Source organism: Chenopodium album, chromosome 9, assembly GCF_948465745.1.
Source record: "Chenopodium album chromosome 9, dcCheAlbu1.1, whole genome shotgun sequence".
Taxonomy (NCBI): Eukaryota; Viridiplantae; Streptophyta; class Magnoliopsida; order Caryophyllales; family Amaranthaceae; genus Chenopodium; species Chenopodium album.
The window spans coordinates 62331457-62349811 of NC_137842.1; the positions used below are offsets into that span (position 1 = coordinate 62331457).

General features: G+C 35.4%; 2 protein-coding genes across 2 annotated transcripts; both read right to left on the bottom strand.

Moving 5' to 3' along the window:
• Positions 1-10414: 10414 nt before the first annotated feature.
• LOC145558674 (uncharacterized) lies at positions 10415-11846 on the bottom strand. The gene is made up of 2 exons (XM_081619982.1): positions 10975-11846; positions 10415-10852 (listed from the first exon to the last, which is right to left on the bottom strand). Exons 1-2 carry the CDS (start codon positions 11140-11142, stop codon positions 10550-10552), a joined length of 471 nt encoding a protein of 156 aa, XP_081476108.1. The 5' UTR covers positions 11143-11846; the 3' UTR covers positions 10415-10549.
• A 474-nt stretch (positions 11847-12320) lies between these two features.
• LOC145558675 (protein CURVATURE THYLAKOID 1C, chloroplastic-like) lies at positions 12321-18053 on the bottom strand. Its single transcript, XM_081619983.1, has 7 exons — positions 17892-18053; positions 17673-17790; positions 16252-16346; positions 15909-15995; positions 13730-13792; positions 12827-12864; positions 12321-12709 (listed from the first exon to the last, which is right to left on the bottom strand). The coding sequence occupies exons 2-7, from the start codon at positions 17770-17772 to the stop codon at positions 12655-12657; spliced, it is 438 nt and encodes a 145-aa protein (XP_081476109.1). The 5' UTR covers positions 17773-17790; positions 17892-18053; the 3' UTR covers positions 12321-12654.
• Between the last annotated feature and the right edge of the window lie 302 nt (positions 18054-18355).

Consider the following 18355-nt stretch of genomic DNA (forward strand, 5'->3'; position numbering starts at 1 on the left):
AATAATGGAAGTTGTCATCTTCTCCGGCGGGGGTATGTTCATCTTCTCCGCTCACTGTTAACTTATTGTTAATCTACTTGGAAGCAGACATCTTCTATATTCTTGCTAATCACCGATAATGTTTTTTTTTTTTTTTTTTTTTTTTTTTTTTTTTTTTGCTACACTGAAATCATTCACCGGAAATTGAAGTTATCAACTTCTCCGGTGGGGGTATGTTCATTGTCTAATAATATTTCTGAAATTATAAACCTTTCACTGTTAACTGATTATTAAATATTTAAAAAAAAAAACAAATAAAATTACTAATGTTTGTGTCTTGCAATAAATGCAAAGTTGGCGCCAAGAATTTTTTGGGAAACAAGTAAAGGGGAATGAGTCCACTCTATGTCCTTGTCAAAAAAAATATATATAAATAAAAAAAAAAAAATCCACTCTATTTTTTACTCCATTGGTTAAATTTCAGTCATTGTTTTGTTTTTTTGAGTAAAAAGTCAATCTTCTACTTCTATCGAGATGTAAAGAGTAAACTACAAGCTCTGCTATACCCTCCTTTCCCACGGTCACACCATACAAAAATAACAAAAAGTGTATATTATTGTAATTATTATTAAGCCATTGTTTATTCTCCTTATTTTTAATTATCTAAAAAAAATAAATTCAGATGGGATCATCATTTTATGTGCAGTTTTTTATCGCTAATTTTCTTTAATTTCGTGATGAAAAAAATTATGAAAATCACATATTCATAAATTACACATTATTCCGATCCGAATCTAGCTAACAAGACCACACTTGATATATTTTTTTTTCTGTATAGATTATCGTATATTTAATGTCAAAGTTTAGTCAAATTTAACATTCAGATCAGACCACACCAGACCAAATCAGCAAAAATAAGATGAATCAATCAAGCCCTAAATGAGCAGGAGCATTCTACATCCTAATGTACATTGGCTACAGGCCGGATTTCAATGTGTTGCTTAGACAATCAACTACTACTCTACTAGGACTAACAAATGAAGTTGATTTTAGTCTATCTTTTGGCCCTATGTGGCAAACTTTAAATTAAATTAGGTGATGTATCACATGGCCTGTACAAAACCTTGTTACTTATTTTTTTTTTTTTTGAAAGAAAAAACCTTGTTACTTATTAATCTAATGTAGTCGCTCCTTTTAACAAAAAAAAAAAAAAAGAAAAAAAAAAGAAAAAAAAAAAGCCCTAAATATTAATCTTAAATCTTATTCTATAAATTAACGCTAGTTAGCTTAATTTTATTAAGGATCTTGCTAACGAATGCCCCCGAAACGTTAGATAAGTATTTAAAATATTACCTAAAGCGGTATTAATTTGGGAAAGCATGACAAAAACATACGTCAATCAGTGTAATTAATGTTAATTTTAATTAAAATTTTCTACTTTAGCTTATCAAACGCCCCTGGAGCATTCGTTAGCTTTTGCCTTTTATTAATGGGACGAATATTTGCGGTTCTTATTGCGGCAAAACATAATGGAGATATTTTTGAATTCTTTAATTTGAGTTAGCTAGATGGGAATTGAATCCCTCGTCACCTTAATTGCAATAGAGTATGGAGTACTATATATAGTACTTGATAGATATTATATTTACGATAATATTTGTCGCAGATTAGGATAATTTTGTATATATTTTGTTATGACTCTTGTAAACCTCTATATATTATTAATGGTACACACTCCAAGATGAGGAGTTTTCTCAAAATCTAACATGGTATCAGAGCTTAGATTTTCGATCTCAAATTATTATTTTTTTTTTGTTCCAACTTTCCTTGGTTTTTTATTTTTTTATTTTTTAATTTGGAACCTTCGTTTCCGCAATTTCTTAACTGGTTAATTCGTAACCAAATTCTTTTTCCTTCCTTGACTCGTAACAAATTCTTTTACCTTCGTTGACCTTCGTTGTTTGATGTTGAACAAATGTGAGCTTGCTAATAATGATAAGTGTTGATCTTATCCCTCATAATTTTATGCTAACCGGAGTTTAACATATGGTGAGAATCCTAAGTCATTTTTTCTTCAAGTCGTAGTAATTAAATAATTTTGTTAAAGAGTTATGTGCGCAGTGTCTACAATATAAATCAAAACTAGAAAATACGACACAAATTAGATCAAATAACATTCTAATTAAGAAAAAGGAGGGTAGTTCCAATAGTTGATCAAAGTATTATCTTAAGTCTCATATTTATTTGGTCGGACTTAGATTAGAGAGTGAATTGAGAATATTTGGCATCTATATTGCCACCATTTTGTCACCTATAGGGGCAGGTAATACATAGTGGGATTTCTCTGGTTTAAAAGACAATATTACCTCGTAAATTATTGTAATTAATTAGTTGATTAACTAAAATAATCAATATTTACTTACAAAATATTGGGACAAAATGATTAGTTTTGAGCAAGAGGTTAAATATTAAATTCCGGACACATATTTTTACTATTACTTGTAATATGCAATGATAAAAGGGTCTAGTACATAGATTATGACTTTAGTCATATCCTATTCCCATATATTGTAACGTGGGATTTAAAATTTTCTTATCTTATATATCCACTAACATGTTAATTAAACAAGGGATTAGGAACAAATAATGAATTCCCACCCATGAATTTTCATTTCCACCCAATCTATTCCTTAAATTCTCATTCAATTCCCACGTTCTAAATGCCCTGTAAATTACTTCCCTTATCTTTTAATAAATTAATTGTACTTAATCTATATAAAGAGAAAGTATCTATACACAAATCTTTTAAATATGAAATATCCACACCTTTTGAGTACCAAAAAAACATAATAATAAATTGTTAATTTGTCACAAATCTATAATACTTTGTACTTCATATCAAATTCAAATTAAATAGTTTATTCATTATGCACTTAAAAAAATTATATAGAGTACAAGTTAAAATTTCTTCAAATGTCATATATATACCATATTCCTTCACAATTTATAATTTTGTAGTATTGGCGTAATGCCGATTTCAGTTAGTTTGTACATGATAGTAACGACTTTTGAACAAGTTTCAAAGTATTAGACAAATTACCTTTAAAACAATTTAATTATTTCTTGAATCATCGATAATGGATTTTATGTTAACACAATATAATTATTGATCATTCAGTAATCAGTACCAATTTATAAATGGCCTTATATTTGAACAAATTTTTTAACAAGGGTCTACAATACAATTAAAATGACCAAAATCGCCTAGAGTTTAACTGTTTAAGCTAGCATTAGCTTAACCATCACATAAAATGGCTTTAAAAAATCAAACATATATATTAAGGGGTGTAGGGTACGTAAGAAGGGGAGTACGCCAGCGAGTGATCGTCCATAGAAGAGCACGAAGGAGAGTGGACAGGAGAAGGAGGAGGCGAGTACGATGCCTGAGACGGCTCCTCGATGTGAGTAGGAGACGGTGGTGATGGTGGTACGAAGACAGGAGATGGTAAGGAGTACTTGGGAGACCACGGTGAATATGGTACATCATGATCAGGTGAAGAATTAGTGTAATGTGGATAATAGTAAGAACCACAGTAATTGGGAGATACCGGGGAGTAAAATGGAGACGAAGGAGAGTAAACTCGGAGTTCAGCTGGTGGTGGTGGTGATGTTGTAGGGTGATGATCATTAGGCAGGGTAGAAATTAAGGCATTTTGGTAAGTTGGATTTTGGGAGGGTAATTGGTAGTGGTAATTATTGTGTGGTTTTTGAGGTAATGTTGGGGTCTCGTAAAGGCGAAAAGGCGGTGGATGGTGGTAGTGTGACGGTGTGGGTAGTAGCGGTGGTTGTCGCGAGGGTGGAGGAGGATTGTAATGGTGGTATTGGTGGTGGTTGTTACGGTAGTAGTAGGATTGAGAAGGCTTCATGAGTAAAATTGGTGTTGAAGTTTTTCTTTTTCTTTTTTTTTTTTTTTTTTCTAAGGCTTAAATGAGGGAAAAGTTACACCCCCTTTGTATATTTATAGACGAGGGAAGGGGGGGGGGGGGGGACCGGGGGAGTGCTGAGGCGGTTTAATGTTGGGCCCATAGCGAGTTGGGCCTATTGGGTTTATGATTTATGGGCTTGAGGTTGATTTAATATGCAAAACTTTTTTTTTTTCCACCAAAGCCCAATAATTTAACTCTCATGAAAATTAGGGTTGAAAATTGAATACTCTCTCCGTATTTTATTACTTAGTCACTTGTTAGAATCATCTTAATGAATAGATTATTAATTTTCAATTGTTGTACTTTATAGTTGTTGATAATTAAATAAACCGATCAAAACTCTATACCGACATGCGTGTTCAAGTAGACAATGGGTTGAGTAGGGTTTGACTCTAGCTCAAGGTGTCTATTTGAATTGTTCTTGCACCGAAATTCAAAGCATGAGTTTCAAGAATCAACCTCAATCTAAATACATAAGATTTTTGTATATATTTTTTTTTACAAACAATTTGAATTCATAAACTAGCTAATAAGAATGTAAAAGATAGAAATTTTCTTGAGAATTAACGAACTAAGTAACAAAAAAAAAAAAGCTAAGCAACACTGTTCAAGATTTCCGTTAAAGTGTTCAACATTAAAATGTCAAACGAAACTTCATAACTCATAATATATCATGATACAGAAAATTCAACAACATTATAGCTTTAACATTAACATCTTATCAATAATCAATTATTAGCACTAAACTGCCATAAAAAAAAAAAAAAAAAAAAAAAAAAAAAAAAAAAAAAATCAAAGGTGCCTTGCATGTTTTTCTCTTCTTGATCTACACCTTAAAGGTGTCTCTCCTCGTCTCTTACACCGCGAATAAACTGGTGAAGATGGAGTGTATTCAGGAGACGACGGGGTGTATTCAGGTGACCTTGGTGTGTACTCAGGAGACGAAGGAGTGTATTCGGGTGACCTTGGTGTGTACTCAGGAGACGACGGAGTGTATTCAGGTGACCTTGGTGTGTACTCAGGAGACGGCGGAGTGTATTCAGGTGACCTTGGTGTGTACTCAGGAGACGACGTAGTGTATTCAGGTGACCCTGGTGTGTACTCAGGAGACGACGTAGTGTATTCAGGTGACCCTGGTGTGTACTCAGGAGACGACGGAGAGTATTCAGGTGACCTTGGTGTGTACTCAGGAGAGGACGGAGTGTATTCGGGTGACTCCGGTGTGTATAGAGGTGACTCCGGCGTGTATACAGGAGATGACGGGGTGTATTCAGGTGAGTAGGATGAGAATCTTGAATATGGGGAGTATGAAGGAGAAGAATTGGAAGCTGCTGACTCCATTATAATTGCAAAAAGGTTATTGAATTGCTTGTATCTAGGAAAACAAATAAAGGGCACTAAATTTGTGGAGAACAAAGAAGGTTGAATTGCTAGTTTCAGGAATAATAACAAATCAATCGCAATAATTTGTGGAGTATATATAGAACTTGCGTTACTGATCGGTTACTTGTATCTTACAGATGAAGTAACATCAAATACTTAACCTAATTAATATGGATTGAATTTGCTTGGTATCCTTTTAGACCTTTTTTTTTTCTTAGTTTATCATATTGGTCATTAATATTTTTTATAGGAAAAATACAGTTTAATAATCCCAACTATTGCTGATTTACCTACAATAGTCCCAACTAACGTTTATTCTACAATAATCCTAACTATTGACCCATTTTTCCTCCAGCAGCCCCAGTTGACTGGAAACCGGTTTTCCAAGTTAAGTTAATTTTTTTTTTTTAATTATTTTTCTTTGTTTTTTAACATTGTTGACCTTACTTGAAAACTAAAGTTGACCCCTCTCAATTCATTTCCCCCCCCCCCCCAAAGGAGAAGCCACGTCATCGCCAATTCAACTACCTTCTGCAGAAAATTAAAAGCCCGCCATTAACACATGTCCTTCGAATTTACTCCTTCAACCATAATTCAGTACCCAAATTTGGAAAAAAAACCAGGAAATTGCATTTCCAATTATAGAAAGAAAAGAAGTGGTGACGGTGGTAGGACAGTTTTCGCAACGCCATTGAAGAATTGAAGTGTATTGTCGCTACGCTAAGGTAATTCCTTCCTAAATCTGTTAGTTTTAGCATATATTGTTGATTTTAGATGCGATTTGATGCGATTAATTGGGATAATTTTAGTTGAATTATGTGTGGGTCTGTTTTGTAGTGGTACAATTTTGATTGTTGTTTGTTGTGGTTTTATTGAATTCGTTAATTAGGGTTTATTATTGATTCTTATTGATTTGAGTTGAATTATGTCTTTGTGTGTTAGTAATTGTGAATTGTTGTTGTAGTTGTTAGGTTGAAATGTGTGAATTCATTGCTCTGAAGTTTTGGCATAGTGGGTATTTCAAGCATGTTAACAATGGTGAATTGGTTTATGAGGGGGGCAGAGGCAAATCTAAGCAGATTGACCCAGATTTGTTAAGTTTCTTTGACATAATAGAGTTAGCAAAGGAGTGTTGTAGTGATGTGAAAGATGTTGTTGGTCTGTATTACCTGGTTCCTGGACTAAGTCTGACAAATGGACTAAGGAAAGTGCATGATGATGCTGATGTTATGGAGGTAGCAAAGTTGGGTGTGAAGTATAGGTGTGTGGAGCTTTATGTAAAGCATAGAGATGAGTCACCAGAGCTTGAGCCAGTAGGGGAACCTGTAGTTCAGAGACACTTCCAACCACTGACACAAGCTTCCCAATCTTCCTAAAAAAAGTCCAAGCTTAAGAAAAAGAAAAATGCACCTAAAAGGGGCCCACCCACTGTTTTGACCCAAATTAGGACTAGCCCAAGGACCAAAAAAGCACCTGTCCCACCATTAATTCAAAAAGAGCTGCCCAAAAAAGCATCTTCCACCTCACTCAAAGAAACAGATGCCCCAACTTCCCCCCACCTTACCCATACTGCTTTTAATACTTCAGATCTTGGTCTTGTGAAACACACTACCTCTCACAAAACAACATCTACAAAAAATACCACACCAGCAATAACCTCTGAACCTGTTGCTGATGATGAATATGATTGGCTTGATAACAGGCCAGATAGTCCACTTAGGCTAGATCAGTTGTGTGGAGGTTACAGTACTGGAAGTGATGATACAGACCCATCATATAATCCTTTGACTGATAAAGGTAAAGGTGTTTTAGTAGAGGGTAGTGAGAAGGGGAAGGGGGGTGAAGGTCCTTTTTTTGAAGGAGTATGCAGTGAGGATGAGGAAGATGATGGAGATGATCTAGACTTGGAAGATACAAAGGTCCTTACTGGTTTGGATGGATTAGATGCAGAATTAGAGAATGAGTATAATGAGGCCATTTTGGATGAAGGGGAGTTTTTTGATTCTGATGTTAGTGATGAAGAATACAACCAAGCAAGAGAGAGAGTGAAGAGTTGCACCACACAATTAGTACAAATTGCAGCTCAGTTAGCTAAGGAGGCAATTGAGGGAAAGGCCATTGTGGTTGAGGAAGAGCAAGAACAAGAGTCTGAGCATGAAAGTGAGTATGCTGATAGTGAGGAGGAAGAGAACTCCCTAGAACCAACTGATGATGAAGGAAATGATGGTTCCAGGAGAAGGAGATCTGCTTTGCTAGTTAGCCCAGACACTGACTTTTCACAGTTCACTTGGAGGGTTGGTTTGAGGTTTGCAAAAAGAGATGACTTTAAGGAGGCAATTGCTAAGTATGCTGTGTTCCAAGGGAAAAATCTAGTGATCACTAATAGCAACAAGAACAGGGGTCAAAGGGTTGAGGCAAGGTGTATCAAGGGTTGTCCATTTAGAGTATATGGTTCCTGGCATACTGGAAAGGCAGCCATTTTGATAAAGAGAGTGTGCAATAAGCATAGCTGCCAGAGAAACATGAAGAAAAATAGACAGTTGAAGGCTAAATGGGTTGCACAACAGTTTCTAGATGTGTTTAAAACAAGACCTCACTGGCCAGCCAAGGAGATAGTTGAATGTATAAAGAGGGCATACAAGATGATAGTGAACAGGGTGTTTGCATACAAAGTCAAGTATGCAGCACACAAGCTTTTACATGGATCTATGCATGAGCATTACCAAAAGGTGGGGGGTACTTAGCTGCTGTGCAGAAGAGCAGCCCTGGCAGCCACATTCAATTAGTGACAGTTCAGACAAAGGTGCCTACACCGGTCTTCCAAAGACTCTTTATGTGTTTTGAGGGTCTTGCAATAGGGTGGAAAGAAGGGTGTAGGAAAGTCCTAGCAGTAGATGCTTGCTTTTTGAAGACCTTTCTAGGTGGTCAGCTCCTCTGTGCTGTAGGCAGGGATGCAAATGACCAAATGTACCCAGTAGCATGGGCTGTTACAGAAGGAGAAAACAATTTGAGTTGGGAGTGGTTTTTTGCACATCTTCAGACATGTCTTGACTTGGGTGAAGGAGATGAAGTTGCTATCATCTCAGATGAACACCAAGTAAGTGTCTTATCTTATTAGTGATGTTATTTTTACAAATCATATCCACTCTAGCTGTCAAACTTATTTTTTTTTTGTGTTTTTCAGGCAATACTCAATGTTGTGTCAACTGTCTTGCCCAGAGCTGAGCATAGACATTGTGCCAGACACATCTATGCTCACTGGCACAAGACTTACAGAGGAGATGAACTTAAGCTGCAGTTGTGGAAAATAGCAAAATCATACAGCATGGCAGATTATGATGAAGGATTGAATGAACTTGCTGAAATAAACAATGATGCAGCTGAGGCATTCAAGAAATATAACCCTCCTTCTTTCTGTAGAGCTTTCTTGAAGACCTCAATGAAGACAGATGCCATAACCAGCAACATAGCAGAAACCTTTAATGGTTATATAATACAAGCAAGAACAAAGCATCTTTTGTATATGCTTGAAGAAATTAGAACTGGGCTAATGCAAAGGCTAGTGAAGAAAAGACAAGAGATGACTAAGTGCACAACTGCCCTATGCCCAAGAATTCAGAGTAAGTTGAATAAGGAAAAAAACAAGGCTGCTTATTGTAGTGTGTATCCATCTTCAGAGACTTTGTTCAATGTCTCTCACAACATGGATCAGCTTGTGGTTAATTTGGAGGAGAGGACATGTAGCTGCAGGAAATGGGATATGCTTGGCATTCCCTGCTGTCATGCTTGTGCCTGCATCTTTTTTCTGAATCAAGAAGCAGAAGACTTTGTGGATCAATGCTACACAAGGGAGAACTATTTGAAGGCATATGCAGGTACATTTAATTACTTTCAGTCTTCAAATTTAAATACACATGCCACCTGTTATGTTTAATTAGTCTAGCTTGTGTCACTTCTTTGTGTTAGGAACTATTCCTCCAATAGAAGGTGAAAGGTATTGGCCTAGAGTCTCTTGCCCCCTAGCCCCACCTCCCATTAAGATAGGACCAGGGAGGCCTAGAAAAAACAGAGTTAAAGACCCATTTGAGAACCCCAAAAAACCAGGTTCTTTATCCAAAAGTGGTATTCAAATGTCCTGTTCTGTGTGCAAGTCAACTACACACAACAAAAGGAAATGCCCTTATAAGCCAACTGATGAGGAAACCACTGAGCCACCCACAAAGAAGCCTAAGGGTAGACCTAGAAAGGAGGGACAAGCTCCACAAATCCAAGTGCATGATGTAGTAGATGCACCACCACACCAACACATCAGTGCCCAACCCACACAGATTGGGAGAGGTGGGAGGACAATCTTGGGAGGAAGAGGAGCAAAAGGGAGGCAACAACCTCAGGCAAGAAGAGCCCAACCACCATCTACTACTTCAGGTGCAGGGATGTCACACTCTGTAGGGGCATCAGTTATACCACTAGTGGGGACTCAGGAATCTGGCACTGGCAGAGGTCAAGGAAGGGGTCAAGGAAGGGGTGCAGGAAGAGGTACAAGGGGTGCAGGAAGAGGCCAAACCAGTAGAGGAAGAGGAGCTCCTAAGGGTGTAGGAGTTCTTTTTGGTGATGATGGATCTGTCCTTACTAATGTAAGTGAACTAAACAGTCATTATATCATGGTTTTATGATAGTGGCAGCTGTATCTAATCACTCTTGCACACTTGTTTCAGGTTCGAGGAAAGTCTACAAGAGAGCTGTCAGGAACAGCAACAACTATGAAGAGCAGGCAGGATATGAGTCAGCAACAAAGAAATTACATTGGTGGATTGAGCTCAAGTCAACAATCACACCAGCATCATCAAACTCAGTAGCCTTAGGATTTGTGTGTATGAAACAATTAACCCCAACTTATTTTGTGCTACTATTATGTTGGGTTAGTAGGTGTAGCCTGTACATTTGGCTACTTATTTTGGATTCTAAGTACTTTTGTGACACATTATAATTTAGTAATTTATGCATTATAATTTAGTAATTTATGGTGTACTACATGGCTAATGTTTTCAATCCAAAATTAACTTTATTTCATTGCATAAAAAGGCACAGATTACAAATAACAAAGTTCACTGCGTACAACATCACTAACTTCCTTAATTCAAAGTCCAAACACCAAGCTACTTAGATTATTGCCACTAAACAATACTACCCACTAAACATCACTATTTGAACATCAACATCACAATGCCAAAGAACAACCATGAACAAAACAAAGCCAATGTCAAATTGTATTCATTCCTTGAAGACCTCATCAGCTCAATCCTTAATTGACTAACTTCAGCTTTCATTTCTTGTACTTCTTCCTCAAAATTTCCCTTCTTTCCTTGCAACCTCTTCACTTTGTCTTCTAACATACTCTTTTGCATCTCCAATTCAGCTATAGTTGTTTCCCTTTCAAAGATCTGGAATCGCAAGTCATCCCCATTGGTACAATCAACCCACTTCATGAAATTGCACTCTGTATCCTGTACAAATTCACAAATACCCTAATTTCAATCAAATTTCAACTACAACCAACAACAGAACAACAATTAAGTTACAGGCAACAACAATTACAATTCAATCAATAAACACTCAAATAACTTACAGGCCATTTAGGACAACCAAAGAATTTGGAACCAATATTAGGACCCTTCTTCACCGTACGTACCACCGCATCTAGCCCACAATTGCATCTCGTGGTAGCATAAAATCCTCCCCTAGAGCTTGAAGATGATGCTGGGGATCCATCGAACTGATGCCTTCCAGCAGCCATTGATAATTCAAAAGAAAAACAAAAAAAAAAAAATTAATTTAACTAAGGATTCAAACAGGGGAGCTGAGAGAAGAAATAAGAGAGGAGAGAGAAGGGAGAAGAAGAAATAACGGGCAAAAAAAATTGGAAGGAATGCTGACTCAACTTACTAACAACATAAAAACAAGGAATTCAAAATACAAATTTAAAAAAAAAAAAAAAATTGCCACGTAGGCTTTTAACCTGCATTTGTAGGTAAATCACCTGCTGGGACTGCTGGAGGAAAAATGGGTCAATAGTTAGGATTATTGTAGAATAAACGTTAGTTGGGACTATTGTAGGTAAATCAGCAATAGTTGGGATTATTAAACTGTATTTATCCTTTTTTATATTTATTAAATTATTTCTTTCACTCTATTCAAAGAGATACTCTAATAAGTTTCCTTAAAAAAAAAGAGATACTTTAAAGTATACATAGTTCTACACTATATAAGAAGGAACAATGAAAATGAAGATAAAGAAATTACTATCATATATATATCCATACATAATCATAAAAGTATATTACAAGGCAGAAATACTTGCGTGGATCTGGTTCACAATAATATTATTGTGGACCCGAGGTTTATACACACGCAACTGACATTATATTGAACATAGTGACCTTTATTTTTAACATAGTAACCTTATTTTTATCATAATAACCTTTATTAAAAGTTGTATAATGTTTAATACTATTGTGAACTTGAAGTACGACGTTATGACCTTAATTTTAACATAGTGACCTTTATTATTAATATTGACCTTATAAAATATTTCCTTAAAAAAATTAACCTCTTATAGCCTATATATTACCAAAATGACTTTGATTTTCAACATAGTAATCTTCATTTTATTATAGTGACTTTTTTTTTTTTTTTATTAATAAAACAACTATAGTTTGTCTAATGTTAGTGGTCCACAATAAATTAGTTTGAACCAAGTTCATTCAAGAATTTGTAATTACAAGGTTTAATAATGTCCAAATAGATGTGCCCTAGCCCCTAAATGCAGATATATTTTTGTGATTGTTTTACTTGTGATCTATTATAATAGTAATAATATATGTTTTTTTTATATAGATATAATTTACTTTTTTTACAAGAAATTAACCTTGTAAAAATAAATACTCTGCAATACAGGTTATAGGTGACCAAAAATTACTTAAAGTTAGTTCGGGTAGAACAATTGGACATTGCATAATACAATAAAAAATACTCCACTGTTTATCGGGTGTACCCAAAAGATTTTGTACGAGTAATACATTGTGATTGTTTCGTTAACTAGAACTCCAAACTGGACCATAGCTCCTACAAAGCAGAAACTTAGGCAAGTACTACTATGCTATACCATGTATCATGTCACTAAGTAATATGCTATACAATAAAGGGTTTTTGGTCGTTCGAGTCCCAGAGGCCAGAGCTAATGCATCATACAGCAAAAACCGAGATAAACACATCAATACCTAATCAACAGATGATGGTATGGTATCCTTCACTGGCCCAAGATGCTTGATACCGACTTGTTGATGTTCCTAAACAGCTCCTCTCTATGATAACGCAAGGCCCCCAATGAAAATTTAAAAATTAGACAGAGTTGATGAAAAGAAAGCAGGCAATAAATAAAGAAAGGATGAAGAGTAAGTTGAAGAGAAACTTTTACTCACCTGTCAGGCTTGAACAAGAGATACCGGTAAATAAACCACTGGAAACAAAAAATATTACATATGAAGTTATACATCGAAAACCAATTAGGATCAATCTAACATTAAACAAGAAGAAGAATAAGGGCAGAGGTTTTTAGTATATAATATGACCACTAATCAGGAGAGTCTCTTCATCATAGGACTAGAAGGTTAGGTAAAATTATTGAGGTTTTAAGCATGAAATTGAAGAGTGAAACAACATATGGGTTGCTGCTATACATGGCCTTCATCCGTTTACCTTATGTCTAGTACACGCCTCTTAACAGAAAAAGATGTGATTAGAAGGATTGGCCATCATTGAGAACAACATTCGACCAATGTAAAGAAAGTTTTAAAGATTTTACCGTGGGAGGACAAACAATCTACCCAACTTCTCAAATCACATAAATATATGGTTCTATAGACTTACAAACTCAGCCACCCAAACTTCTTTTAATTACTTGCGCAAATGAGAACTGATGTAACTCACCTAACAGCAAAATCCATCTAACAATAAAGCGTTGAAGGGGAAGCTTTGCCTTTTGTTTTGAAAGTCTTTTGGTTATGCAAACATATGAATAGTGACAAATAGTCATGAGCTCATGACTGTTAAAATAAGAAACCAGAATCATAATTTAAGGTCCAATGTCCACATTTCCTCTCCAGACACCCCCCGCCCCTCGCCCAGGGCTTCTTGTTTCTGTGATATCATTCAGTCCAGACACAACAGCTAAGCAGTCTGGCTACCACCAATATGAGTCTCATAAAGATTAATCAATCACCAGATAGAAGGTTGAAGTTAGATTAACAGATTGATATAAATATTACAAATTAGTCAGTGCCAACACTTGCAAGTTTTAAGCAAGCATAGTAGGATATACTTACCGAAGAGAACAGTATCCCAACAAATTCCAAGAAACCTGGAATCAAAGGAAGCTTGTCGACTGCCTGTTCATAAAACAGATATAACAGAGTCAAAAGAAGGGAAATCCGAAAATCTGTTTCTTAGCCATAATTCAAAGCCAAAAAGATGACTGGTTGCCGATCAGTCCACATTACAATTTGAAACTCAAAAGATGGATCAATGTCAAATTACAACTTATCACTAAAATTTCAACCTGATGAATATCAGGATTAATAATGCATAGAATATAAAGAACTGTATCGCTAAAACTTGTAAAACCATTATCGTCTCATGTTAGAAACAACTTTATCTAACGACAACATGTGATATCAGAGTCCCGAGGATCTTAGGGCCACGGAATATGCTCTTTCAAAGAACTTTAAGTTGTACAGGATCTTGTGCCTCAAATTGAAAAGTTGAAAGTTAATTGAGGAGAGCAGATAAAAGAATGGTTTAAAAAAGGTAAAAGGATCCACCTCTGAGTACGCCTTCAGAATCTAGTATATAATTACAAATCACAAGTTCACAACTACTGAAAATAGTTACAAAATGACATGAATTCCAAGAAAGTGGAAGAATTGCAAAAAATAATTCACCAACCCAATACAGCTTAAGATATGACCAAATTGTACAGAAGTTATCCAACTCAGAAACAGTCAACATTAATAAACTTTTGGAAGATTATGCTCAGATAAACCCAGTGATATACTGATGGTAACAGATATTATTGAATATGGTTTATGGTAACAGAGATTATTGTATATTGAAAATATACAAAGTAATGTTTTTCATCATGCCATAACAAAAAATGCCCCTTTCCCCTGCTCTCCCTCCTCTTTCTACATCTGCTTTCACAGTTCTGATTCATCCCAAGCCATGCCTTCTTTCCCCCCTCTCCATGGCTCTTCATCATCTCTCCCTCATTACCATTCCTTCTTCCTCTCTCTTTCTCTTCATCTCCAAGATAACACAATATGCATTATAGCCAGAAGGAGACACTAAAAATAATGAGCAAATTTCATCCAAGCAAATGAAAGGTTTACAGTAAGATGCTTAGCATTTTGAAAGAAACAGCTTTTAACATCCAAGTCAGTATCATGAATGCAACACTTTGGGAGCTTGACAAATCTAATGCCTGATTAATCAACAGTATTCATGATGAACATTATTGAATGTTTTCTTTAGCTTGTTATACAATTTTGAAGAGAGAAAGCCAGTCAAAAGCTTGTATCGTCTTTTGTTATTGCTGCAATCCAAAAATTAATTACGATTATCTTCTTCTTCCACTAATGCTTATCTTCCCACTTTAAATTCTGCCGACTTATGGCATTCTCTAACAGAATAATACAAGATAGATGTTTTATTAACTGAAAAATTTGTGCAGAAATTGAAAGAAAGAAGAAAATGAAAATTCGCATTTAAATCTGGAAATAACAGGCAATACAAGCTTTCAAGAGGCTTGTTCATCAAGGTTTTTCTCTCATTAGTCTTCACTTTATATAGCCTTCTTATGTCTTATCTGTCACAATTTGAAAGAAAGAAGAAGATGAAAATTTGCAATAAAAACTGGAAATAACAGATAATATAAGCTTTTGAGAGGCTTGTTCATCATGGTCTTTCTTCCATCGCCTTCTCTTTATATAGCCTTCTTATATCTAAATACCAGACTAGCTTTTCCTAAAAGCTTATTGTAACTGATTAAGTACTGCATTGTTTACACTACCCCTTTCCCTTAAGCTAGTTCATTACAAAATGTCAACGTAAGAAAATATCAATCAAATTCCAATGGTAAAATAATCTCCGGGCTTCTCTATACTTCCCCCTTCATGTTTTGTTGGAATAAAATCTATAATATCTATGGACATCTGCAGAGGTTCTGTTTACAATACTTCTATTTTTCAATAAATTTCCCTTGTTGCTCATAATTGGGAATTGTTTGTCAAAAACCAACAGATAGATTATCAGAGCATTAACTAATTTAAGGTATTGTCAGAATGGTAAAGTCCTAGTCAGAGAAAAATAAAAGAGAGCAAGTACAATATAGAGTATACAGATCTTCTCAGTACAATCCTTAAGTATAGTTCTTATTTCTTAAATATACCCACGCACTACCATGCTTTAAGCTCACATAATGCAAAATAAAAAGTCCATAGCACTTACCGCAATGACATTAAGTGAGGCCCAAAATGCAATAACAGCTGTCAACCCCAAACCAATAACAGCAATTCGATCTTCAGGGCTATCCCACTGCATCAACAATAGTCCAAAAGGTTACACATTTGAATGCCAAAAAACAAGGGAGAAGAATTAGAAATTTGGTATTGATTATAAGTAGTTAATTGTGCTATTGGACCAGCCGACCAAAACAAAAACAATGTTTAACTTTCAAGTTTCAATTCTACTTGCATTAATTTAGGAAGGTATCTCTTGAGAAGGTAAATACTACATGACCATCAAAGTGGACGCAGAACAGAACGTAGGGAGGGTGCAAGAGGATGCTCACAAGATTCTGAACTGATTTGACAACATTCAAAGACGTTGAAGAATCAGAACTGTCACTTGTTGCTTTCACAACAACCGCCACACGGCCTCGTCTTTCTGAAAAGAAGCACCCATCAAGATAAGCAAGAAATTTAAAATATACATGATTCTAAAAGAAGAAGAAAAAAAATAGAAGTGATGTACATAAACTACAGTACATGAACATGATATATGAAACACGAGCTGAGCTTGAGAAAGGATTCCCATTGGGTTGGGGTCCAGGTTTCTTAAGCCATTTCTAACCAGTTGTGAATAGTTTCTGGTGTACTAACATAATAGACATAAATGTAATTGAAATCCATTAATGTAAAGTCTACATTACAGACAAACAATTCCAGTTGAACATTTTTTCCTTTCTGCAAGTGTATCTTCATGCACTCCTCCCTAACCCTGGCAAGTCTAGAAATGGACCACTCCTCTCTTCACTTACATCATCTTTTTCTAGAAGACATGTATCCAAAAGGGAAGAACTGGTTTTCTATTGAAGCTTCCACACTGTCTTACCCTAATCTTACCATTGACTTTAATCTCTTATGGATGATAAACACCAGAGGTACCAGGAGATAACAGTTAGTTCTCTGCCGTTATTACATTTTGATCAATATACGCTCTCATGATATGCACCAACAATAATAAAAATGGGCTTCTGAGAAAGCTTTTCCTAGTTCCTATACCTTATCACTGGCTTTCTGATCAGCTATTTCTGACTTTGTTACTCTGGTGCCTTCAATGCCAGTAAATGAAATTTTAACAGCATACTTGTAAGTTTTGTGGGTTGGAATTTAGGAATGTCTGAGAATAGTATCTAATTATGACTTCATCAAAATTTGTGTATTTAGAAACCTAGAAACAGCAACTATAGGAAGGGTTTCAGCCACAACAGTCTGTAATCAGACGATATATTAGATTAGGTGTTTGCTATCTTGTTAAGGTTGTCTAAGATTGAGTTATATGAGATCTGTTGATTTCCCTCTCTGCTTGTATTCACTTCATCAACCCAATAGCAGCTTCAGTCTTAAGATGCATTACAAGCAATTTCATAATACTACCACCGTCGCAAATTTAGTTATCACATTACTACTCCTTCTGTCCCTTATTTACATGCCTATTTTTAAGATGGTAACTCACATGTAATAAGGGACTGAGGGAGTAGTTTGAATCACAAAATCAACGTGACAATTAATTCCGAACCCAAATAGTAACTCACAAGCAAACAGTTAGAGTATAGATTTTTCCAAATCAGATAACAAAATGAACATTCATCAACTCCCAGGTTTCAGTAACAACACATAATCCAAAAACAACTACATTCATAGAATAAATTTCAGACAATGATTAACAAATTACAACTTAATAAAAGGCATTAAACAAGAAGAAATTGACCTGGGAATGCACAAACTGGAAAGTTTGAAGTGGGTTTCAAAGAGGGTTTTACCCCATTCATCAAAATGGGAAGAGAAAGATTTGCAATTATAGAAGCCATAATCACAATTTCACAAACCTGTAAAAAAAAAAGTGACAAACTTTAGATAAAATTTTACAAATTATACAATTAACCAAAAAACAGAGAGAAATTATGTGAGATGAAGAAGATGAATTTGCCTTTGTTGTTTTTCAGTAGAGTGAAGTTGAGAAGAGAGAGTGTAAGCCGGAGGTGGGAATGGCCGGAGACAGTATAGAGTGGAAGAAGACAGGTTGAAGAATTTCAAAGTGTTTTGAGTGGCTCATATTCAACACACCTCACCACATAACTCAATAGTCATGACCCACAAAATCTTTTTCACTATTGTAGTGGTAAGTGCTAAGTAACACTAGTAGCAGTTTTACCCTAAAAATTTTGTATTGTTCGAATTGCTAATGATATCGCTAAAGTCATTAGCAATTTTACCCGATTTTATCATAAATGGTGTAAGTTTTAGTATATTTATTTACAACTTTGTCGGTTAAAAACGAGTGTGCCAAGGTTAGTCAATATGAGTTACAAAATGTGTTGCTCAGATGGCATTGTTGTAATTCTTCAATTTTTTGTGTTTTTTTAGAAACCGTCTTTTAGTTTTTCTTGGATA

What these genes read in the sequence shown, in the direction of transcription:
- LOC145558674 (XM_081619982.1), bottom strand. Translation starts at nt 11,142, where the DNA reads ATGGCTGCTGGAAGGCATCAGTTCGATGGATCCCCAGCATCATCTTCA. An exon ending in TTGGTTGTCCTAAATGGCCT is followed by an intron (nt 10,853 to 10,974) that starts GTAAGTTATTTG and finishes GAATTTGTACAG; the next exon opens with GATACAGAGTGCAATTTCAT.
- LOC145558675 (XM_081619983.1), bottom strand. Translation starts at nt 17,772, where the DNA reads ATGGCTTCTATAATTGCAAATCTTTCTCTTCCCATTTTGATGAATGGG. An exon ending in TCAAATCAGTTCAGAATCTT is followed by an intron (nt 15,996 to 16,251) that starts GTGAGCATCCTC and finishes TTGTTGATGCAG; the next exon opens with TGGGATAGCCCTGAAGATCG. An exon ending in TTGGGATACTGTTCTCTTCG is followed by an intron (nt 12,865 to 13,729) that starts GTAAGTATATCC and finishes TTTTGTTTCCAG; the next exon opens with TGGTTTATTTACCGGTATCT.